Source organism: Corythoichthys intestinalis, chromosome 22, assembly GCF_030265065.1.
Source record: "Corythoichthys intestinalis isolate RoL2023-P3 chromosome 22, ASM3026506v1, whole genome shotgun sequence".
NCBI lineage: Eukaryota > Metazoa > Chordata > Actinopteri > Syngnathiformes > Syngnathidae > Corythoichthys > Corythoichthys intestinalis.
In genome coordinates this window covers 26767436-26793751 of record NC_080416.1, presented here as the reverse complement: position 1 = coordinate 26793751, position 26316 = coordinate 26767436, and the positions used below count along the sequence as shown (strand labels likewise).

Here is a 26316-nt window from a genome sequence, read left to right as displayed (position 1 = left end):
GCCAACTTCTAGCGTGTGCAAACATCCATGAACGTTTGATTTGTTAATTGAGTGGCACCTCTAGATACGAGTTTAAACTCAAAACTTACATCTTTCCCCATTGAAATGTTAGGAAATGCTAATGAGCACTCTAAAGAATTTGACTGTATAAAAATCTGTATTATTTATCATGATTACTGTAAATATTCAATCAGTTTGTGCATCATAACAAGTAATTCGTTGCGTCTTTTTAAGATGTGAATGACTCGGCCACTGGGGGGCAGTATAATACAGTTATGCAAAATGAACGAAGACTATTAACCGCAGTAATAGTTGATGTTTTTTGCAGAGGATAAAGAATATATCTGTAAGGGTCTGAAAATATATCATAAAAGGTGATATACCGCGATACTTTGTAGCCCAAACGTTAATCGATATGCTCCTGTCAAGAATCGATATATCGTTAAAATCTTCCATTAGTACAATGTCAATGTTAGCTCACTAGCTGCCATTGATGGTGCGAGACATCCAATTCATTTTGACTGGATTTGACGTCTATTGCCGTCAATGGCAAGGAAACCAGAGCATTCACAGCTTCCAGTTAATTTTGAGTCACTTCCTATTTATTCTTGAGTCACTTCCTTTCCATGAAGGGAACAGTATCTTTTCTCGTATTTACTGTTTGACTGTTTGTATTAGTGCTGCAACGATTAATCGATTAACTCAAGTATTCGATTAGAAAAAAATTTTCGAATCAAATTTTATTGCTTCGAGTATTTGTTTAATTAAAGTGGCGTTGTAATGGTCTGTTTCGAAAGTGTTTGCATTGAATTTTATTGATTAGGGTGGATACACTGCCCTCTGGTCTGCCTCATTTCACATGGCTTAATCCAACTGCTCCCTGTTAAGACCAACGTAAGCTAAGTTTTTATTTGAGCTATTTTTTTTAATGCATTCGTAATTTAGTTTATAGGTATATTTAACCTATTTTTGTGGGATTATGTGTCTGAACCATTTGTTAAGAGCATTGTAAAAAAAAAGAAAAACGTTAGCCTTTTGTAGCATTTAAGCTAGCTGACTTTTGCTATATAAGTTAGCTAATTGTTCTTTTGTTGTACATAGATCCTCATTTAAAAAAAAAAAAAATTAATACCGTTTGAGGCTCAGCTCAGGTATTTTATTGTTTCATGTTCCTTATCCGATTACTCGAACTAACTAGTTTATCGATTAATCGACAATTAAAATAATCGATAGCTGCAGCCCTATTTTGTATTACTCTAACACACCCAATATAAAATAAATAGCATTGATATCATGGTTTAAGAAAAACAAGCAGAAAATATTTGATATTATAAACAGTTGGACTTGAAATGATTAAAATTTGCAGCGCCAAGACAATGGGCAGATAAGGGCAGAACAGATACAGGACGCCTTCTGACCACGGAAGTTGAACGTGTGCGTTGTGCAGCTGACTGAGCAAGACTGACGCTGACTAGAGCAGGTGATAGCAAGCTTACGTCTGCACCACCAAATCCTGCAATCAGCTCTTCTGGACGGTCCAGAACAAATGGCAGGACATCTTGTCTTGCCAAAAGGAACATCTGATATGGAGGAACCCGCGACTGAGAAGTGAACACTCAGCACTCACGTGGCGCTGAGGATGGCAAAATCCTTAACTCTCGTTGCCCTTACAACAGTAATGCCCCAATCCTCCTGTCCAATCCACAACAGACAATAATCCTAAACAATGCCCAAACATACTGTTCTTCCGGACCACAGCCCTCCTCACCAGAGCCTTTAAAAGACTGTTTAACTAATCGTTGTCATTTTTCTATAGAATCTTTTGTTGACTTGTGATATGGAGACCCTAGATCCAGTTTGCCTCCCCGCCTGGGTCTCTCTGTGCTGCATGATTGCTGCCGACTTGGAATAAATTGACAACTTGTGTTTCGAAGCCTTTTTCCAGCTTTTAAAATGGAGTCAGTACAAGAGGTTAAGAGTATGGTTGGCCTTTTGGCTGGGTTGCCAGAGTTCCACCGGCCCGGGTCATTCGAATTGCGCTAGTGCTGTTCTGGCGTTTTGGCTGGCATGATTTCGGCAATCTGGCAAAAAGGTCAGTCCTTCATTCAGTAAACCAAAATCAACAGGAAATGACGTGAAATGCCCCAAAATGAACTTGTTGCCTGGGTTCGGCTGCCACTGACAGCTATAGACGTACAATCCGTTTGATGTGGGAGGGATGGCAGCGAATGAAGATTCGTTCTAGTGCTGCAACGATTAATCGATTAAGTGGAGTAACTCAATTAGAAAACAGCTTAGAATGAAATGTTGCTGCTTTGAGGATTCATTTAATTAGAGTGGCGTTGTAATGGTTTGTTTTTAAAGTGTTTGTATTTAGTTTTATTGATTTGGGTGGATAAACTGTCCTTTAGTGGCAACAGTGACACTATGACATAACTCATCTAACATGGCTGGGTCCAGCTGCTCCCTGTTAAGACTAACATAAGTTTTTAAGTTTGTGTTTGAGCTAATATGACTGTTTATGTATTCATAATTTAATTTAGAGGTTTATTTAGCAGTTTTTCTGCGGGAATATGCGTTTGGACGATTTGTTATTAGCATTGTTTAAAAAAAGTTGCCATTTTATAACATTGCTATGCAAGTTAGCCAATTGTTCTTTTGTTGTACTTCGATCCCCATTTATTATTTGTCTAAGCTCACGTATTTAGTTTATTGTTAAATGCATTTATTTCTCTTATGAAATGTGCAAGAGTGCAATTTTGCATAGTTTAAAAAAACAGTCGGAAATTTTATTATGAATTTGCATTTAATTTTCTTTGGAAAGTGCAATCTGAGCAAGCCTTTGTTTTACATCACCTAAAATTGATTCTGCAACGCATTAAATGCTCCTAATCTAATTACTCGATTATTCGTACTAACTGATAGATTAATCGATTACTTAAAACAACACTTGGTAACTTTTCAGGTTTAGTCCATTTTAGCGACGCCGGTGGACAAAAGTGGTAGTGTTTTGCCTTAAGGAAGACTGATTTTCTCATGAGGACCAGCGCACACCCGCATGGTGTCGTAAAATCATGATGGTCGCCTGCAGATGGATTAAACAACATTTCTGTTCCCAGCGGCTGTGTGAAAGATTAAAACTACTAAGATATTGAGTGCAGATGCGGCTAAATAATAGCATATGTGTAACATATTTATGTCACACTGCTGTTGCCATAGGTGTGCGCTCCCTGTGGGTGTGATATTACAGTAAGAAGGAACCTAAGTGATGAGTCGTGTGCACATGTGATGAGAAGCACACTGAATAAAGAACTGTTGTTCCACTCAAGTCTCGGCCTTAAATGTACTTAGATTAAGGAAGTACATAACAATATGACTGTTAGCAACCATGTGGCTTAGTGTGGCTCACCTCGCCAGCCCACCTGAACTTGTCAGCGCTGACGAGTTCGGTTGGGGGTGGGGCTGTCACACCAGCGAGTGAAAGCTAGGCCAATTTTTATTCTGTATAACCGGGTAGCTGCCCTTTCTTTTTCCTCCTCAGACAAAACTTAAGAGACAGCGAGAACCAAAAGCGAGAACCAGGCTTTTTTTTTTTTTACATGTATCAAAATGGATTTTTCCATGTGGCCAAATTGTTTTTGCCGTGTGGGAAAATGGATTTTACCGTGTAGCATTTTTTTTTGCCACTTCGCAAAATTGATTTTGCCATGTGGCATTTTTTTTGCCATGTGACAAAATCGATTTTGCCATGTGACATTTTTCTTGGTATGTGACAAAAGAAATTTTCGTTTAAAATGAATGGAAAATTTGGACATGCATAGCCGTCAATGGCATAGCCTTACTTGGGTGCCAGTTGAATGTCAATGCGCTCTAATGGTAAGTATAAAATCACAAATCACAGCCACACGTTTTTCATCCATTTAAAATGAACGGAAAATTTGGACATCCATAGCCGTCAATGGCATAGCCTTATTTGGGTGCCAGTTGAATGTCAATGCGCTGTAATAGTAAGTGTATGGTCAAAAATCCCAGCAACACGTTTCTCTGCCATTTAATATGAATGGACGTGCATAGCCGTCAATGGGATGGACGTGCATGACCTGCAAAAATTGCCACATACAAAAAAAATAAAAAAAATAATCCATTTTGCCACGTACCCAAAAAAAATGCCCCATGGCAAAATCCATTTTGCCACATGGCATTTTTCTTGGTATGTGGCAAAATGGATTTTGGTTTAAAATGAATGGAAAATTTGGACGTGCATAGCCGTCAATGGCATAGCCTTACTTGGATGCCAGCTGAATGTCAGTGCGCCCGAATGGTAAGTATATAATCAAAAATCACAGCCACACATGTTTTTCTGCCATTTAAAATGAATGGAAAATTTGGACGTTCATAGCCGTCAACGGCATAGCCTCATTTGGGTATGCCATTTGATTATGAATGTCAATGCGCTGTAATGGTAAGTGTATGGTCAAAAATCACAGCCACACGTTTTTCTGCCATTTAACATGAATGGACGTGCATAGCCGTCAATGGCATGGACGTGCATGGCCTACAAAAATGCCACTCCCCCCCCCCCCCCCCCCAAAAAAAAATGCCACATACAAAAAAAAAAAAAAAAAATGCCGCAAACAGAAACGTACCAAAAAAATGGCACATGTCAAAACACATTTTGCCACATGGCAAAATCAATTTTGCCACATGGCAAAAAAGAATGCGACATTGCAAAATCAATTTTGCCACATGGGAAAAAAATGCCAAAGGGCAAAATCAATTTTGCTACATGGCAAAAAAAATACCATATGGCAAAATTAATTTTGCCACATGGCAAATGCCACTTTTTTCATTCTCCGCCCTGCTGCAAAACTTTTTGTCTCTTGCTATGCCATCTTTGACGAATTCGTGCGAAAGCACAAATGTTATGGAAATATTTTATCAAGGTTGAAAAGTTACCTAGTGTTGCTTTAAATAATCGATAGCTGCAGCCCTAATTTGTTCATTCGCTGATGCCATACCTCCCACTTCAAACAGATTGGACGTCTCCTAGTGATAAACTCATTCCAATTCATAGCAGAAGCTTATTTTTCTGTTTATTAGTTTTGTAGAATATCCTAGAATGATTTCCTGACCCGTGTATCGATAATTGTTGTATCGCCATATCGTGAGATCGTTATCATGAGCCTTGTATCGCAAATCGTATTGTATCACGTATGCCTGTGTGGCATTCAATATCTTAAAGCCTGTTTAAAAATAACTTTTAACTATAATACTAATAACTAAGTATTTCCTAACCTGCTTTTTGTTGAGAAGTGAAATTCACTTCCAACATACTGTGCTCTTATCTCAAATTTTTGCTCTCAGTTCAAAGCAAATCAACTATTAAAACGACTCATGAGTGGAAAAATTCCTAGGTCCAGTCACTCGTATCTCCAGGCGCCAGTGTATACACCAAAATGTGTCCTCTTGCACAATATTATTGACTCTTGAATTGTTCTTTTTGTATTGTGGTTGAAAAACATTCCACACGGGGGTGCTCATGCGCTCTCATGCACGCAACAGAGAACACAATCGCAAGTCAAATAGAACGGGAGAGGAGGAAAATAAAGCCACAATGGTTCCTACACTCGCACATGTACGTTCCAAACGTAAGAATTGTTGACTCCCGCCCTTTCACCCACTTCTGTGTAAAACTTGTACCTCTTGTGTGTGGTTTAGTAGTAGCCAAGGCGTTTTTGCACCGCGGGTTAAACACCCTCGTGTGAATTTCAGAGGTAGAACTCTGACAATGAGGTGATTGTCAGCCGGACGCGAGGTTGTCCAGGCTTCTGCAGAGGGGGCAAAATGCGTAAAAAAAAAGATAATAGGGGAAGTTAAAATGTTTTGTTGTGCGTTCCTGAGAGCTGATCTCTATGGAAAAGCCGTTTGGAGGATTTATTTGTTCTTCTTGATATCGAGCTGCATATCAAGTATGTGAAATAAAGGCTCAAAGGGTTTCCATAGTTGCCGGCCTCTCACACGTACAGGACGACGTTGGCGTCGGCGGGACAGCGAAGGCCTTCGGCGGGAGTGCTCAGGGCCCGGCATGAGCCCGCCCGCGCGGGTGGAGGTCCCTTTGGCCTGGGCGAGTCGCAGTCGTCCGACGTCAGCTCGGCGATGTCGTCCGACTGCGTGTCGGACATCTCCAGGTCGCTGCGGATGCTCTCCGGCTGGGCCAAGGTGACGTCACGCACCGATCCGCCCGGCGACAGTCCCGGCGCGCCACCTCGTCTGGAGCTGCAGTCCAGGGGCTCCTCCGCTCCCGAAACGCTCGCCGCGGCCACAGCCGGAGTCAGGTCCTCCTCGCTGGTCAGGCAGAGATGGCTGGGTTTGGTCTCGATGTCCACTTGGATTTCCAGATTAGTGCACTCCCTGAAGACGTAAGACACAACAAAAGTCAGTATCGTTATCAAAGGAGCAACCGAGGACTAGTAAGCCAAATCGCAAAGAGTAGAACATAACAAGACGAATGCCAGTTTTCCTCTGACGAAACGAAAAGTCGACATCGTTTCTGTAATATGTTCACAATGCGGGAGATTTTCATCCTGTATGTCAGCTTGCACCGCAGTGTTTGGGTCGTGTCACTCATTTAAGATGCGCTGCGCCTCTCCCTCCTTACCGGAGTTTAGGATGTGTCTAAAGCTAGGCTGTGCTCCATCTTGCTTGTTTGGAAACACTAGAGGTGGGTAGAGTAGCCAAAAATTTTACTCAAGAGTAGCGTTACTTCAAAATAATATTACTCAAGTAAGAGTAAAAGTAGTCTTCCAAAAAATGTACTCAAGTACTAAAAGTATCTGGTGAAAAGAATACTCAAGTAATGAGTAACATTGTGAGTAAATATATTTTTGTTGGATTTTTTTTTTTTTTAAACAATGGTATTTTTTTATTATGGCACTGAACAGTAACCCATTACATAACCACATTAAGCAAGAGAAATACACGGAAAAAAAAAAAAAATCTTTGAATTCAGAGTCCGGCGAAAGAAAAAAACTTAATGAACCATTATTCGTCCTAAGAGCATGTTAGAGAATTTTATTCATGCTTAAAACACAACCATTATACATCATATTTTGTATGCTTTTGATTTGCTTGCATGAGAACATTGTAGCATAGAGCATCATTGTTATATTAACCTGTTTGAGTGTGCCTTCCCATGGCCTTGACTATTGTAGACTGTATCAGACTATATTATAGACTGTAATATGGACTGTTATGTTCCTGTGTTTTCCAATATGCCCTGAATGAATACAATGGGCGACTGTGGCTTATCAGACTGAGCTCATCATCGTTCTAGCCAGAGCCGGTGTTCAAGGTCATAACTTGAGGTATTTTTCCCCTACTAGAGATGTTTTTCTGTAACTTGAGATTTTTTTTTACCAGGATATGCTATATTAAGTTTTGGTTTTGTTTCTATGATGTCAACCCATAAATAGAGGCATGCTCTGCATTTCTGTTTTGTCCACATGCGGAGAGGACGCTTTGTGCGTGGCTCCACGTCTGTATCCGAGAGCTGTTGTTCATAAAGCCTTTGAAGCAAGCAATCCATGGTTGGGGTCTGATTCATTTCTCATCGAGCTATCGAGTTGACACTTGTCTTAGAGTTCAAAATTGAATTTCCCTGACAGAGCATGAGTGCCTTCTGGTGGAGAAAATAGTTCCTAGTTTGAATAGTGAAGAGTTCCATCATAATTATTTTGAAATTAAAAAGATCATATCGTAGTAAGAGTTCCTTCATAATTATTTTGAAATTAAAAAGATCATATCTCCAGTTTTCCGTGGTCAATCCTTGCCAAATAAAAACTGGGGGAGAGGTTAAAATCCACGCTTTTTGACTTCTTTTTTTACGGTGCTTTAAAGGCACCACATGATTGAACAGGCTGGCATGAAGATAAAACGGCAAGCTTGCGTCGGATTGGTATAATGGAGTCATGTGATTATTGTTGCGACGACTCATTGGTGAAATCAGTAGAGCTACTCTTAGCATCTCTGGCTAAAAAAAATAATAAATATAATATCTAGAATAAAGAGGAAAAATGTAACGACTCTTGTGTAGCCAAAGTAGCTGAGTAAGAGTAGCGTTTTTTTCTTCACAAATCTACTCAAGTAAAAATAATAGGTATGGCTTTGTAAAACTACTCTTAGAAGTACAGTTTTCTCAAAAACTTACTCAAGTAAATGTGACAGAGTACATGTAACACGTTTGGAATGTTGCTTAGCCTTTAACGGTCTGTGCTGAGTGATCACCAGACGCTACATGTAATCCTAGTGTTAGCGTAGCTTTCGCGTTAGCATTAGCTTCAGAATAGCAATCGTCCTTTAAAACACTAGCCAGTCTAAAGCAGAGGCACTTAGCTTTTCTTTTCAGTAAGTCCAGAAGATTTTAAACGCCCGGACAATTTGAGATTTCTAACTAGAGCCTTCTAAATATTTCTAACTACTAAAACTAGACGAAGAAAAAAACATTTGGACATGAAAAAATATATGACTATGACTAGTAAGTATATTCATCCATAAGACCAAGACAAAAATTAATAGGGCTGCCAAAAACAACACTGCAGTGGTAACTCTACTTTCCTACTTACCTAGAATTTTCAGGTTACGACATGCCTCAACGGGAAAACATTGCCTCTTGTTACGAAAGAAATTTCAGCATATAAGAATAGGCAAAAACACAGTACGGGCTGATACTTGCAGTGCCCAGAGTTTACTGAATGTAACAACTTATAGCTGCTGTGCCATTGGCTATTGTCTAACATCATCCGGGAATCCAATTGGGGTGGTGTGGCTCAGTGGTAGAGTAGTTGTCCCCCAAAACCAGAGGTTGTGGGTTCAATTCTCTGCCCTGATGAACTCGTCTAAGTGTCCTTGAGCAAGATACTGAACCCCACGTTGCTCCTGGTGCTGCGTCACCAGTAGGTAGATGGCGAGATAGTGTAAAGCGCCTTGAAAGGTGGAAAAGCGCTATATAAGTATAACACCATTTACCAATTGGCTAAGAGGGACCTACTACTATATGTGTGACCCCGCATCCTTTTCATTCGCCATGAGGTGTTTCGAAAGCTTTACAACATTTATTCTTTGTTTTTTACATTATGCACAACTCTCATTTGATGTTTATTATGTAATAATCTAATCATAACATGTATTTGTTACACGTTTTGATGCGTTTTTATGCTTTATAAAAGATTTTAATCTGAAGTTTGGGAGGCTTGAACGGATTAGGGCATTTGCGTGGAAAACGCGTCCCTTCTTCTGGAATTTTCAGTTTACGAAACTACTTCCAGAACCAATTCATTTTGTAACCACTGTAAAACAATTTACCTATCAGGCAGCGTGTAAGAAGAGATGATTGAGCCGGCCATCCCCCGCGTACTAGCGCAGTCGCTGCCCGCCCCCAAGCTGCCCGTCTCCTTCTGGGCCGACTCCTTGGCCAACTCCGCTGTCTGGACTTCCAGCCTAAAGCAGGACACAAGCACCTTAAGTATCAGTCTTACGTTATCCGGCACATTTTATCCGTCATCCTTCTCACCTGCTGTATTTGCCAGTGCGGGCCCCTAGAGCGCCACTGGCTAGCGTGTTGAAGTGGGGCGTGTCCCCCACTGTCCCCGGCACCACCGAGAGCCCCTCGCTGGGGGAGGTGGTGCTCAGACCGCTCGCCGCGCCATCTAGGCTGCTCTCACCCAAGCTTGGTGATTTAAGAGCTCGCCATGCATCTGCAACTAAATCAGATTATAGTACGTATTAGAAGAATACTAGAGGGAGACGGTATACAGTGGGGCAAATAAGTATTTAGTCAACCACTAATTGTGCAAGTTCTCCCACTTGAAAATATTAGAGAGACCTGTAATTGTCAACATGGGTAAACCTCAACCACAGAATGTGGAAAAAAAAAACACAAAATCACATTGTTTGATTTTTAAATTATTTACTTGCAAATCATTGTGGAAAATAAGTATTTGGTCAATACCAAAAGTTCATCTCAATACTTTGTTATGTACCCTTTGTTGGCAATAACGGAGGCCAAACGTTTTCTGTAAATCTTCATAAGCTTTTACACGCACTGTTGCTGGTATTTTGGCCCATTCCTCTATGTAGATCTACTCTAGAGCAGTGATGTTTTGGGGCTGTCGTTGGGCAACACGGACTTTCAACTCCCTCCACAGATTTTCTATGGGGTTGAGATCTGGAGACTGGCTAGGCCACTCCAGGAACTTGAAATGCTTCTTACGAAGCCACTCCTTTGTTGCCCTGGCTGTGTGTTTGGGATCATTGTCATGCTGAAAGACCCAGCCACGTCTAATCTTCAATGCTTTTGCTGATGGAAGGAGATTTTCACTCAAAATCTCTCGATACATGGCCCCATTCATTCTTTCCTTTACACAGATCAGTCGTCCTGGTCCCTTTGCAGAAAAACAGCCCCAAAGCATGATGTTTCCACCCCCATGCTTCACAGTGGGTATTGTGTTCTTCGGATGTATTCTTTCTCCTCCAAACACGGGAACCTGTGTTTCTACCAAAAAGTTCTATTATGGTTTCATTTGACCATAACACATTCTCCCAGTCCTCTTCTAGATCATCCAAATGCTCTCTAGCAAACCTCAGATGGGCCTGGATGTGTACTTTCTTCAGCAGGGGGACACGTCTGGCAGTGCAGGATTTGAGTCCCTGGCGGCGCATTGTGTTACTGATAGTAACCTTTGTTACTGTGGTCCCAGCTCTCTGTAGGTCATTCACTAGGTACCCCCGTGTGGTTCTGGGATTTTTGCTCACTGTTCTTGTTGTCATTTTGACGCCACGGGGTAAGATCTTGCATGGAGGCCCAGACGAGGGAGATTATCAGTGGTCTTGTATGTCTTCCATTTTCTAATATTTGCTCCCACAGTTGATGTCTCTACACCAAGCGTTTTACCTATTGCAGATTCAGTCTTCGCAGCCTGGTGCAGGTCTACAATTTTGTCTCTGGTGTCCTTCGACAGCTCTTTGGTCTTGGCCATAGTGGAGTTTGGAGTGTGACCGACTGAGATTGTGAACAGGTGTCTTTTATACCAATAATGAGTTAAAACAGGTGCCATTACTACAGGTAACGAGTGGACCCTCGTTAGACCTCGTTAAAAGAAGTTAGACTTCTTTGACAGCCAGAAATCTTGCTTGTTTGTAGTGATTAAATACTTATTTTCCACTTTAATTTGGAAATAAATTCTTTAAAAATCAAACAATATGATTTTCTGTTTTTTTCCCACATTCTGTCCCTCATGGTTGAGGTTTACCCATGTTCACAATTACAGGCCTCTCTAATCTTTTCAAGTAGGAGAACTTGCAGAATTAGTGGTTGACTACATACTTATTTGCCCCACTGTATGTAACTCGATGCCAATGACGGCCATGTACATCCAAATTTCCCATTAGTTTCCAATGGCATTTGCCCAACTGTACCTGTATACACATGCGCTAAAGAACGTAAGGTACATTTTGTGTTTTAATAGCTCATACAAAATGTAAAGTCCTTCTTTTAATCATTAGGGATCGGGTTCGTCCCAATGAATTGGGACTGGTTGGTTCCCATAGCCATGACAATGTCTAGTGGCATTGACAATTATTTGTGTCTGATTTACTTGTGCAACACAACATGGTTACTGTCTGCCGTAGTCGACGCCAACAACAGAACATAAAAAGAGAAAGTAAAAGCTTCCCATTCTTCCGCACTTATCTCACTCTTGCGTAAGTCACAGGGTGCGTCCAGGAACAGCATGCAAAACACAACTGCCACATTAGAACCTAATTCGTTTCATTATTATTCTGATTTGTATTCACAATTTATTTGTTTTGTTATGTGTAATTGGTATTTTAATTGTACTTGCAGTATTTATTAAGGATTTAGCACAGGTTTTTTGGGGCTGTGGAATGAACTAATCGAATTATAGTGTATTGTTATGGGAAAATCCCACTCGACACAAACCAGGTCCTGGAACGAATTAAACTCGTATGTAGAGGCATAGACTCCACCTTCAGTTGACAAGACAACTCCCACAGACTTTGCGCCACTCAAACACACACTGAATTCTAATGCTGGATTTAGGTGGAAATAGGATGAAGGTTTTACTGCATATAAGCAGGCAAGACTATCTCAAGAGTGATTTTGTCAGGGATTCAAGGAAATTATTATATTAAATAGCACCATGCATTCACTTTGAAACACTGGAATAAGATGAAATAAAAGGAAAAAATTAGCCTAGCTTAATTAGCTTGAAATATTTACATAAAATGAATGATAAATGCCCGTTTTTTGCTTTTAACCAAGAGTCCAGACTGTTTTACACTCATATCTGTACAAATTATGCGATTTAAGCATTTATTTGCAAGAATTTTCAACCTAAAAAGCTCTGTTTCATGATGGCCGTCATGTTGGATTTTATATCTCTACACAATAGCGTAATTCAACCTAAATAAGTTGTGATTGTATATAGAAAAATGCAAACTCTGCTTTTGTTGATTAAAATTAAGATGATTCTGAATGCTTTCCTCAAGTATTAAGTTTCTGATGTGAAAATTGATTGATTTATTAGCTGTTGAAAACTTAAGTTGCTATTTTGAGCACAAACTTAAATAAATATTGCTATTGATACTGAAAATATAGGTGATTATCTCTGCACTTGGTGTTTTTTGTGCATCTAGCGTAAAATTTGAGAATTTTATAGCAATTTTTAGTTTTGTTATACTTGTATATAAAAATAATTAATCGGGATTTTGTTACGGAACGACTTTGAATTTTTTTTATGTTGCTGCTCAGGGAGAATCATATATGCCTAAGGGAGGTGCCTGTTCTGGTTTTAGGTCGCTAGCGGCTTTGGTTTTGAAAATATTGGAATTTTAAGTTTTTGAAAATACGCCCCCCCCCCCCCCCCCCCCCAAAGATCGGCTCCGAGCCCCGTGTCCCGTCAACTGATTGTGAAGTCTATTGTAGAGGTACCACTATATATGTATGTCAATAATAATGTCTCTGAAAAACACCAGATAGAGAGATTCTGGTGAATTATAGTATGATTAATAATTATATTCCAAGGACTATGACTGGGAAATGATAGATACAGCCTACATTTGGTTGCACTTCTCAACTTCAACACTCGATGGAGCTCATCACTTATACAGTGCCTCTCCATTTGCTTATGGGTCGAAACCTGTGTTTCTAAATTGTTTTCTTTTACGCCACCCCCAACTCTCTGCCACCACTGTAAATAGTATAATTTGTCGATGAAATTATTATTTTAAGTTCACCTCTGTATATGTGTGTGTAATTATAGATCAAATTATAATAAAGACTTAAAAAGCATCAATTTGCCTGAATTTAAAAAAAAGTTACAACCAAACTGTAAAATACACTCAAGGTACATTTTTTTGACCTTTTGATCCAGAAAAATAAAATTTAATAAAATCAATAAATAATAATAAATTCAAATTGATTGGCAACAGTAATTCATGAGGACAAATTGCCAAACAATTTGACCGAAAAATAAAAAAATAAAAAAATTAATGGAACAAAAACGACAGTGTCATTGGACAGAAAGAGTTTTATTTTTACTGCAGGCAGTAACAGCTCCTTTGCTATGGTTTGGGGTTATTTTGCACTGAACAACTTGTTATGCCACCTTATGTGATGCTAACGGTGCTCGCTGGTTTACTGACGGAACACTAACATAGAAATATTCGGCACGTTTTCACTGAGAAAAAAAATCAAGGAGCTTATCGATCTAATTGGGATCTAATGTCTTTAAGTCATGTATTAATTGATTTGGGCTCCTGCTGTCCGCTGCAAACATTTTTAGAAATAGTAAACAGAATGGTCTTTCCTCGTCTCCCACATTATTAAATGTCAAAGCTAAAAGCCAAACGCTACATACTGTTCTTATTTCCTAGTCTTAGCTCTTCATATCTCCACTGCTTTTGTTTGGTTCAAAAATATGTAGTACACTCTGAAAATGAGAGCGCCACTTTGTTCTAGTTTGGCAAAAAAGTATGTTCCCGGAGGTCATGTGCGCCAACCCCAGCATCGTTCTGTGACCCTCTATTTGAGAAGTACTGGTCAAAATCCGACAACATACTAAAATCAATGACGGAAACTGTAGAATTTCAGTATTTTGTTTTAAATAAATAAACTTGCAATTACGCCTGAACGATATTGGAAAAAACTATTGCTGCGATTTTTTGGGGGTTTGCGATATATTGCGATATTATATTGCGATATTAAAAAAAATGTATATATTTTTTTTCCAAGAAATTTTCACAAGATGACTTAAATAGCTGTTTGGAAAGACTTTAGATGACTCACCATCACCACAGTGTACAGTCATCCCTTGTTTTTCGCGGTTAATGGGGACCAGAACCTGCCGCGATAAGTGAAAAACCGCAAAGTAGCGCACCTCCCCCATTTTTTTTTTTTTGGGTGTTTTTTGTTAGCCTGGTACACCAGACTCACCGCTGTTCCAGCTATTGAGTCTGGCCACCATTCCCGCGGATACAATTTCCAGGGCGGAGCAAGCCACAGCAAACAGACAGCGGAGTGGACCAATCAGCGACGGGCAGGGCAGACGTCACGTTATTAAAGCGACGAGGGCAGGACCAGGGACTTGCGCGTGGAAGTAAACGTACGAGGAGAGCGGAGTTTATTCAACATGGCTAGCGCGAGACAGACTTGTCAATGACTCGTGTCGATGTGTTTTTGGTAATTTAAAACTGATTTTACCTTGGATTGGAACATATTCTCGGCTCTCCTGTTCAGCTTTGTTGTGGAGACGACTTCCGACGCGCAAGAGTGACGTTGCTCGTTAAAAACACGTCACGCAAATAAACGAATCTGATTTGTCGATTGATTTTGTACCTGCTCGAAAAGGCTGTTAATGGGATGGTTCCCAGACTATTTCTCTCAGTGTTTGAAAAATACAGGGAGAAAAGTCTGGCAGAGCCAGGCAAGTTTTTTGTGCCCAATGTATTTATTCAGATTTAGCATTGGAAAGAGATACATATAAGACATGTTTTGTTCTCACTTTTCCCCCCAAAGTGATTTAAAAAATGTATATAAATAAATGTTTTTTAAGCACTTCAAATGTCATAATTATGATAAGTTTTAAACATAACTGTCCAACCAAATCATTTTTGAACAAGAATAAAGTACTGTAGCAGATAAATGCTTGGCTTTATTAAATGCTTCTGTTTATCTACTTTAGCTGTGACCGTTAAAGTGACATGTAGAAATTTCAAACTCCTCATGATCACTTCTGGCATTTAAATGTCTCCAACGTCCCCACAGTACACACATTCATTCCAGCGCGGCTTCCTTGCAACTGTTTAACAAGTTAAACGATGATTGACAGATGCCCGTGTGAAGTCTGCTTCTTTGGCCAGATCAAAGCCATCAATGTGCCGCAGTGACTGAGAGGATCAAAAGGCTGGGAGAGGGAGGGTAGGAGGCTGTGCGCAGACCGGAAAGTGAGGCGTATGTGGATCAAAAAAACTAAAACTAAAAACTATCGCACGTGCTTGCGATGGGACTATTGCGCACACGCACATCGCGATGGCAATGTTTAAACGATATATCGTTCAGGCTTACTTGCAATATAATTGGCCCTTTCATCCTTCGATTTTTCTGAAGGGGGCTCTAAGAGAAAAAAAGGTTTGGAAACCCCTGCACTAGATGTTAACCAGTAGACTTTTATATGGTCATGAGTAGTACTAATAGTTCCCAGTTCCAAAGTAGTGTGCAGTTTTGTCTCATTATACACCATTGGTCAAAAGTTTTGGAACACATTCTCATCTGACTGAAAGGTGAAATGTCTTAAAACCTTTGACTGTGTGTGTATAGTAATTGTCCTACATTTATCTTCAGGTATCAAGAATAGTGAATATATTCTCAAAAGGACTTTCTATGCATCCCTCTTGACTGTCCTTACCTGTAATCGGTCCGTCGTCCTCATCAAAATCGATTCGAACTCCCCGACCCTTTCCTCTGCTCACGCCGCAGCCGCCTCCTCGGCACAGCGAGATGGGGACCACACCGTAAACGTACGCCAACATAATGGGCACGCCGATGCCTGAGGGACGACCAAAGGAAAAATCATTACGTCTTGAAGTGGATTCATTATAATGTTTACAGAGTACTAGTATAGTTAGAGAACTTTTAATTTTTCTTCTTCATGTACCATTAAATAAAGCCAGTGTACCATACGCTGGCTGATGTTAGACTACTCGCCAATAAAGGGACTTTTCAATTGCTCAGATTATCAGATCAGATCAGATCACGTGACTTGGACTACAAGTTTGATATTGAGTTCTCATTCGTAAATTGACAAAAAGACGGTCGGTTTCTCACCAACGCTGACGGCCGCAATGACGGGTGCGGTAAGTATGGACAAGGCGACGCCGCCCGTGATGGCCAAGTTCCTGCGGTGGCGAGGTGTCTTCTTCAGTTCGTAATGAGCGTGGATCTGCGGCACACAAAAGCAATTCACTTTGCTGTGATCATTTGATTATACTTAACTTTTTTTATATACTGTAATAAACAGTAATGAATTAGAATATAATAGGGATACGTTACATTACAAATAAAATACAGCAACTCTGTTAATGGTGTTTGTGGAATATTATTATAAGTTATTTTGACTATCACGCATAAATTTGTGACTTTATACTGCTCATCGAGCTTCTCTGCGAGTTCTACATACTTCTCACCTTGCGTCCGACGTAAACGGGGATGCCAATGACCATGGCGGGGATGGCGATGCCGGCGATGAGCGTGATGCCCACGGGGGCGCCGATTAGCGTGCCCAGTTGCCACAGAATCTTCTTTTTCCTGCTCCACGGCTTTTTGCCCCAGAAGGTGCAGCCGGACGGACTGAGGGGGGAAGAACCGGGATGAGGTTTGATTTAAGAGTTTAATGTGTTTCCTGGAAGAGAACAGCTACCTGAGGTAGTGCAGGTCTGAGATTTCCTTCATGCAGAGCCAGCAGAACTCGCAGCCGCACACGGCGCACGTCATGTGATTGCAGCTGCCGTCGTTCATCTTGATGATGTAGGCGCCGCAGCGCGGGCACGGCTTGATGTCGTCCGCTGAGTGCGCATGGCCAAGACAAATCGGTTAACCTACTGCACCATAGTTCACAATTCCACATGCGTTTGTTATCATGGAATTCATACGGATTAGATCATGGCGTCGCCAGACATACAGTGGGACAAATAAGTATTTAGTCAACCACCAATTGTGCAAGTTCTCCTACTTGAAAAGATTAGAGAGGCATGTAATTGTCAACATGGGTAAACCGCAACCATGAAAGACAGCATGTGGAAAAAAACCCAGAAAATCAAATTGTTTTATTTTTTAAAAAATTATTTCCAAATTAGAGTGGAAAATAAGTTTTTGGTCACCAACAAACAAGCAAGATTTCTGGCTGTCAAAGAGGTCTAACTTCTTCTAACGAGATCTAACAAGGTCTAACGAGGCTCCACTCGTTACCTGTATTAATGGCACCTGTTTTAACTCATTATCGATATAAAAGACACCTGTCCACAACCTCAATCAGTCACACTCCAAACTCCACTATGGTTGGGGGTGGCGTGGCTCAGTGGTAAAGTAGTTGTCCCCCAACCCAGAGGTTGTAGGTTTGATTCTCTGTCCTGATGAACTCGCCTAAGTATCCTTGAGCAAAATACTGAACCCCACATTGCTCCTGGTGCTGTGTCACCAGTAGGTAGATGGCGATGTAATGTAAAGCGCTTTGAGCACCTTGAAAGGTGGAAAAGCGCTATACAAGTATAACACCATTTACCAAGACCAAAGAGCTGTCGAAGGACACTAGAGACAAAATTGTAGACCTGCACCAGGCTGGGAAGACTGAATCTGCAATAGGTAAAACGCTTGGTGTAAAGAAATCAACTGTGGGAGCAATTATTAGAAAATGGAAGACATACAAGACCACTGATAATCTCCCTCGTCTGGGCCTCCATGCAAGATCTCACCCCGTGGCGTCAATGATAACAAGAACAGTGAGCAAAAATCCCAGAACCACAGGGGAGGACCTAGTAAATGACCTGCAGAGAGCTGGGACCACAGTAACAAAGGTAACTATCAGTAACACAATGCGCCGCCAGGCTCAAATCAAAATTTCTCAAATCCTGCACTTCCAGACGTGTCCCTCTGCTGAAGAGAGTACACGTCCAGGCCCGTCTGCGGTTCGCTAGAGAGCATTTGGATGATCCAGAAAAGGACTGGGAGAATGTGTTATGGTCAGACAAACACAAATAGAACTTTTTTGGTAGAAACACAGGTTCTCGTGTTTGGAGGAGAAAGAATACTGAATTGCATCCGAAGAACACCAAACCCACTGTGAAGCATTGGGGTGGAAACATCGTGCTTTGGGGCTGTTTTTCTGCAAAGGGACCAGGACGACTGATCTGTGTAAAGGAAAGAATGAATGGGGCCATGTATCAAGAGATTTTGAGTGATCCCAACCCCATAGAAAATCTGTGGAGGGAGTTGAAAGTCCGTGTTGCCCAACGACAGCCCCAAAACATCACTGCTCTAGAGTAGATCTACATGGAGGAATGGGCCAAAATACCAGCAACAGTGTGTGAAAAGCTTATGAAGAGTTACTGAAAACGTTTGGCCTCCGTTATTGCCAACAAAGAGTACATAACAAAGTATTGAGATAAACTTTTGCTATTAACCAAATAATTACTTTCCACCATGATTTGCAAATAAATTCTTTAAAAATCAAACAATGTGATTTTCTGAGTTTTTTTTCCACATTCTGTCTCTCATGGTTGAGGTTTACCTGTGTTGACAATTACAGGCCTTTAATATTTTCAAGTGGGAGAACTTGCCAATTAGTGGTTGACTAAATACTTATTTGCCCCACTGTACAGTGTATCACAAAAGTGAGTACACCACTCGCATTTCTGCAGATATTCAAGTATCTTTTCATGGGACAACACTGACAAAATGACACTTGAAAAGTAGTCTGTGTGCAGCTTATATCATAGAGTTCATTTATTTTCCCTTCAAAATAACTCAAAATATAGCCATTAATATCTAAACCCCTGGCAACAAAAGTGAGTACACCCCTTAGAAACTACGTACAGCCCTAAATGTCCAAATTGAGTACTGCTTGTCATACTTTAAATGTCATGTGACCCGTTACAGGAGTGCTGTCAGCATTGCTACAGAGATTGAAGAGGACAGCCTGTTAGTGCTCAGACCATACGCCGCACTCTACATCAAATTGGTGTGCATGGCTGTCACCCCAGGAGGAAGCCTCTTCTAAAGCCCGCAAACAGTTCGCTGATGACATGTCAACAAAGCACATGGAATACTAGAACCATGTCCTATGGTCTGGTGAGAAGGGCGGGCTTTCTTGTGTACCGTCTTCAGAAGAGGCTTCCTCCTGGGGTGACAACCATGCACACCAATAATAAAAATAATAATAAATATATAAGATATAATAGAAATAAGAGCGTGCGGTGCGCATCCGTGGACTGGCTCAACAATACAGTACATCTCTAAGGTCCTCCTCCAACCACCGTTCGCCAGTCTTTATAAGTTAAGGTCCATCCATCCATTTTCAACCGCTTATCCGGAGTCAGATCGCGGAGTCACCGTTATTATTGTGGTAACATTGCCAAAGAAATCGCCAGCTCCGTAGGGTTTCTCATCATTTATTCCATCAACTTGTGCAACGCCTACTGTCCCCCGCAGTTTTCTCAAGAAAACATTGAACGTGAAAGTAAGCTTCACCCCTCTCTGTCACGTCTGCCGTGCGGTGCGTTCAGGTACAGCAAAAAACGTCCGCTACATTAGAACCCAATTTGTTACATTATTACAGAATTTATTATATCATTGTCCCGATTTTTATTTATAATTTATTTGTTTTCCTATGTGTAACTGCCATTTGTAATAGTACCAGCAGTATTTATTAAGGATTCAGTGGAGGTTTTTGGGCTATGGAACGAATTAACGGAATTATAATGTATTCTAATGGGAAAATCCTGCTCAACATACGACCATTTCGACTTACAAACAAGGTCCTGGAACGAATTAACTTCGTATGTAGAGGTACCACTGTACATTTTCTCAAAAAGTCATTCAAGTCAATGTAACGGAGTACAATGAACACGTTACAATCCACCTCTGTCGTTCACCAGTGTCTCGCTGTGACCCAGTATTGTATTAAGTCTATTGACGCCCCTGGATTAGATTGAAATTCTATTCGTCATATTGTGGTGGAAAAAAAGCTTCAGGAACTAGTTGGTTTTGTTAGGTAAAGTCTGTGTGTGAAAGCTGAATGCTGGGAAACACATTTGCTGCCCTTTAAAGGTCATTTTGGCATTTGAGTTCAAACATGACATGTTCGTATTTGCTTTGGTTGTTTTTGTGTTTGCACCTGCTATCTTTGGGCTAGCTCGTTCGTCTTTGCTTGTTTTTTTCCTCTTTAGTTTCTCTGTGTGCATACAGTACTTTAAGGATGTACTGTTATATCATGTTTAGCGAGCTATTTCGGTTTTGAATTCATAAAAGAGCATTTTTGTTTGGTCTGAGGTAATGAGAGGAAAGTATACCTGATGACTTTGCAAATGTTAATTCCCCCCCCCCAATATAAATAAACTATCCAGAAATTCCTTTTCTGACCTCTCTGACCTTGTACCCCATCACCCCAAAATTAAATCACCTCTTTTGTCTCAAATTACAAATGTACCCTGCAAATTTGATAATAATCCCTTTCTTCGTTCTTGAGTTATCCTGAACAAAAAAATACAGAAAACAAATTTTACGTATTCATGTAGTGATATCACGACATTTTTGTGATAAGTCACAATTACGTTTATGAAAGGTTTTGCTTTACCCACAGCTAAAGTAGAGAGCGGCATCTGCGTTATGTTGAAGTGGTCCACTAGTTTTAAAAAAAATCCCATCTACAGTCTGCTACTACAGTTACTGTTTAAAAAAGCGCAAATGCATGCATGCGGGTGGGCCTTACCAGGTCCCTGCTCCTGGGTGTAGCTTGGCGAGTGGGTGCTGTGCGTGTGGAGCGACTGTGCCCGCTGTTGCCGGGCGGAATCGCAGGTCTGGTTGGGGTGCCAGGCCTGTTTGCAGTGGTAGCAGAACTCCGCGCCGCATCCCTCGCGCCGACACACCAGCCGAGGACAGCTGGCGCAACCCGAGGCGATCACGGCAAACCTGGAGAGAGAAAGAGACTGACACTAAGTCCAAATAAGTAGAGGGGGACTGGGGTTTCAAAAAGTCTACACACCCCCTGTTCAAATACAATTTGTTGTATACAGCGATCGTTCACTACTTTGGGGCCTAACTTTCATGCCCTCAGTGCATTGCGGATTTAAAAAAACATATACAGTGGGGCAAATAAGTAATTAGTCAACCAACAATTGTGCAAGTTTCTCCTACTTGAAAAGATTAGAGAGGCCTGTAATTGTCAACATGGGTAAACCTCGACCATGAGAGACAAAATGTGGAAGAAAAAAAAAAAAAAAAACAGAAAATCACATTGTTTGATTTTTAAAGAATTTATTTCCAAATTAGAGTGGAAAATACGTATTTGGTCACCTACAAACAAGCAAGATTTCTAGCTGTCAAAGAGGTCTAACTTCTTCTAACGAGGCTCCACTCGTTACCTGTATTAATGGCACCTGTTTTGACTCATTATCGGTATAAAAGACACCTGTCCACAATCTCAGTCCGTCACACGGCAAACTCCACTATGGCCAACACCAAAGAGCTCTCGAAGGACACCAGAGACAAAGTTGTAGACCTGCACCAGGCTGGGAAGAGTGACTCTGCAATAGGTAAAACGCTTGGTGTAAAGAAATCAACTGTGGGAGCAATTATTAGAAAATGGAAGACATAAAAGACCACTGATAATCTACCTCGATCTGGGGCTCCATGCAAGATCTCACCCTGTGGCGTCAAAATTATGACAAGAACGGTGAGCAAAAATCCCAGTACCACACGAGGGGACCTAGTGAATGACCTACAGAGAGCTGGGACCACAGTTACAAAGGCTACTATCAGTAACACAATGTGCCACCAGGGACTCAAATCCAGCACTGCCAGACGTGTCACCCAAGCTGAAGGCCCGTCTGCGGTTCGCTAGACAGCATTTGGATGATCCAGAAGAGGACTGGGAGAATGTGTTATGGTCAGATGAAACCAAAATACAACTTCTTGGTAGAAACACAGGTTCTCGTGTTTGGAGGAGAAAGGATACTGAATTGCATCCGAAGAACACCATACCCACTGTGAAGCATGGGGGTGGAAACATCATGCTTTGGGGTTGTTTTTCTGCAAACGGACCAGGACGACTGATCTGTGTAAAGGAAAGAATGAATGGGGCCAAGTAACGAGAGATTTTGAGTGAAAATCTCCTTCCATCAGCAAGGGCGTTGAAGATGAGACGTGGCTGGGTCTTTCAGTATGACAATGATCAAAAACACACAGCCAGGGCAACAAAGGAGTGGCTTCGTAAGAAGCATTTCAAGGTCCTGGAGTGGCCTAGCCAGTCTCCAGATCTCAATCCCATAAAAAATCTGTGGAGGGAGTTGAAAGTCCGTGTGGCCCAACGACAGCCCCAAAACATCACTGCTCTAGAGGAAATCTGCATGGAGCAATGGGCCAAAATACCAGCAACAGTGTGTGAAAAGCTTGTGAAAAGTTACAGAAAACATTTGGCCTCCGTTATTGCCAAGAAGGGGTACATAACAAAGTATTGAGATGAACCTTTGGTATATACCAAATACTTATTTTCCACCACGATTTGCAAATAAATTCTTGAAAAATCAGACAATGTGATTTTCTGTTTTTTTTCCCCACATTCTTTCTCTCATGGTTGAGGTTTCCCCATGTTGACAATTACAGGCCTCTCTAATATTTTCAAGTGGGAGAACTTGACTAAATACTTATTTGCCCCACTGTATATACAGTATACATATACATTATTTTATGTATGTTATTTATATTATTAATTTATTTAAATGTTACAAACTATAATGTTCTAATGATAACATATGCATTTATAGGGTTTTATATGGAGATTTTCAAATGCCGATGCCGATATCTACCGTCAGTTAGTGGCGGCCACAGTTACCCACACAGATGCCTGGTCAAAATCCTTTTTTATCTGCTTATTTTTTTGTTTGTTAATTGGTCGAATTTTTTTTTTTTTGTTAAATTGCCGATGTTGGAAAAAAGTCCATAAATCAGTTGACCTGTAGTTTTATATACACTTATTGATATATGCACGTACGAAAAAAAAAAATGCATTTCAAAAATGAGGGTGGGCGTGACAGTATTTCACCGTTTTTCACTTCACGCGGTCAGTTGTTGTCCCCATTAACAGTGATAAATGAGGGATTACTGTATTAAAAAGAAAAAAAAAAGACAAAAGTGTGGCTATATTCCAAATACACCAGTGATAGAAGCAGACACATGGAGGAGGTTTATAAAAGGCGCCATGTACTGCAGTTATTGTCATGCTTGGGAATGCTGCTGAGCCTGCACACCAACAAGATGGATTTCACCCCGGGATACAGCTCAAGTATCATCGCACACAGACACAAACAACAACCGAGCGCCGTCGGTGTGTGCCGATGCGTTCCGTCAAGTCTCGTCACCCATGGCAACGCCGCCTCTATTTCGCATCCACAATCGTCATGGTAACTGACAGCCGCAGCAAAGGGCTGGAAGCTTTCGCTTGATAGGCCGGTCCACACGCGCCCTGACGCGCACTGGATTTACAGCACAGAACATCCAATAGGATTTGTGTGTAAGCATGCACAATGTTCCAGATTCTCTTATTACCTCCACCTACGCTGCGATGTCTTTTAGGCGCTGTTATCACCACGACTTTTACGATTTTCAACACCACAAAAATATTACAAGGAGAGATGTCTGTCTATAAATCAGAGCGTGCCAGGAAATATTGACGCAATCCAGTCCTGCAAATAGCAGTCATATATATTACAAAGGTTGAGAAAACATTTTTGGCATTGCCTTCCGGGTATCGTGAGGTCGGTCTAAATCAGGATTAAAGGACTAAAACACCTAGTATGCGTTACCTTCATTTGAAAGACTTGCTTCAGGTTTTTAAGTATGCAAAAAAAATTACGAGTACAGCCATTTTTTGATGTCAATTACAATCATGCACATACACACTGATAGACTTGACCACAAGTGCATATGATAATAAGTGTTAATGCCGAAGGGCGGACAATTTGGGATACTTGCATTTAATTGGCTAAAATAGTACTAGCTTTGATAAACTTCCTGCCTTCCACTTCCTGTTAATGTCCGTTTTTCATTTTACAATTTCCAATTTATTAAACAACATTCTTTCCGCTGGGAAGCACATGATAAAGGTGTCATCCGTCAACTTCGACTCGTTGGCTGCCATTGACGGTGATAGATATCCAATCTAGTGCAGCAACGATTAATCGATTAACTAAGTAATTCGATTAGAAAAAAGCTCCGAATCAAATTTTGCTGCTTCAGGGTGTCATTTAGTCAGAGTGGCGTTGTAATTAGGGGTGTGACAAAATATCGAAATGGTGATATATCGTGATACTTTGTATCCCAAAAAGTTGTCGATATGCTCCTGTCAAGAATCGAGATATCGTTTTAAAAAAGTGTCAATTAAAAAAAAAAAAAAAAAAAAAAAAAAAAGGCTGCCATTGACTGCTCAACGCCCAATCCATTTAGACTGGGAACGTTCGTTCATTCAAAACCAGAGTATTCACAGTCATTCGGTCCGATTTTCGGGGTATTTACTGGTCACTTGCTGTTCATTTTAGGGCATTTAGAGGTCATTTCTTGTTGAGTTTGAGTCACTGCCTATTCATTTGGGTGATTCCCAGGTCACTGTTCTGTAACGCAAGATAAACTGCAAGTGACCCATAAAATACCCCAAAATCAACAGGAAGTAACTGAAAATCAACAGGTAAATGACCTTAAATGGCCCAAAATTACTCATTGCCTCGCATTGGCTGCCACTGACAGCCATAGACGTTCAATCCGTTTAACTGGGAGGGTGCCATCCCTCCCACTTCAAATGGATTGGACGTTTACTATTGATAAACTCATTACAATTCACAGCAGAAGCTAGTTTTTCTGTTTATTAGTTTTTCGTTAGAATATCCTAGAATGATTTCCTGACCAATGTATCGAAAATCATTGACAGATCATTGCTATCGCGAGCTTTGTATCGCAAATCGTATCGTATCGTGAGGTACCAAGAGGTTCCCACTCCTAGTTGTAATGCTTTGTTTTGAAAGTGTTTGCATTTAGTTTTATTGATTTGGGTGGATACACCGCTCTCTAGTGGCAACAGTGAATATGACATAACTCATCAATCATGGCTTGATCCAGCTGCTCCCTGTTAAGACCAAAATAAGGTTGTAATTAAAGATGTCCCGATCGATCGGCATCCAATCACGTCATTTTCAAAGTATCGGAATCAGCAAAAAAATATCGGACATGCCTTTTTTTTATATATATATATATATATATATTTTTTTAAATTTAAATAATTTTCTAATTGTATATAACGTTACCGACAAAATGTCTTACACTCATCCAGAGTAGTTTTGGCTTAAAGTAGGTCTATCAAATTTACTGCGTTAACGTCGGTAATTATTTTTTCTTAATTAATCACGTTTTTAACGCATGCGCTGCACGACCCACTCACGCATTGTCACGTTCAATTTATAAAGGCGCCGTTTTACCAATATATAGAGCTAAATGGAGCGTATAATGAGTAGAGAGAATTTTGACAGCCTTTGGAGCCTTTTTTTATTTGGCTAAAGCCTTACATACAGCTTTACAAAATTAACGTGGGAGGCAATGTGGGGAAGAAAGGTAGTAGTTGATCATTTTCTTAACACCCTATGTTCTTTCCCAACGCAGAGAAGATATATCAATTGGTGCCCCTACGCACAGTCATGGATGCACTTCCCATCATGCATTTGGGTTGAATGGCTGCAGTATCATTTACTGAAAGCTCAACAAATACACTAGATGGCAATATTTAGTCACAATATACAAAGTCACATTTATCCTTTAAGAATTACAAGTCTTTCTATCCGTGGATCCCTCTCACAGAAAGAATGTTAATAATGTAAATGCCATCTCGAGGATTTATTGTCATAATAAACAAATACAGTACTTATGTACTGTATGTTGAATGTATATATTCGTCTGAGTTTTATTCATTTTTTTCTTAATGCATTGCC

The 26316-nt window shown here is 40.6% G+C and overlaps 1 protein-coding gene across 2 annotated transcripts in view; it reads right to left on the bottom strand.

Annotated features, from left to right (window-relative positions):
* Positions 1-5315: 5315 nt before the first annotated feature.
* Positions 5316-26316, bottom strand: part of rnf19b (ring finger protein 19B) — a 61468-nt gene continuing 40467 nt past the window's right edge. For both annotated transcript variants that reach the window (XM_057827625.1, XM_057827624.1), the window contains 9 exons: positions 21057-21256; positions 16992-17136; positions 16759-16921; positions 16400-16514; positions 15981-16121; positions 9569-9758; positions 9361-9495; positions 6025-6411; positions 5316-5828 (listed from right to left, as the gene is read on the bottom strand). In XM_057827625.1, the coding sequence (XP_057683608.1) occupies positions 5801-5828; positions 6025-6411; positions 9361-9495; positions 9569-9758; positions 15981-16121; positions 16400-16514; positions 16759-16921; positions 16992-17136; positions 21057-21256 (1504 nt within the window). In that variant the 3' untranslated portion in view covers positions 5316-5800. The remainder of the gene's footprint in view (positions 5829-6024; positions 6412-9360; positions 9496-9568; positions 9759-15980; positions 16122-16399; positions 16515-16758; positions 16922-16991; positions 17137-21056; positions 21257-26316) is intronic.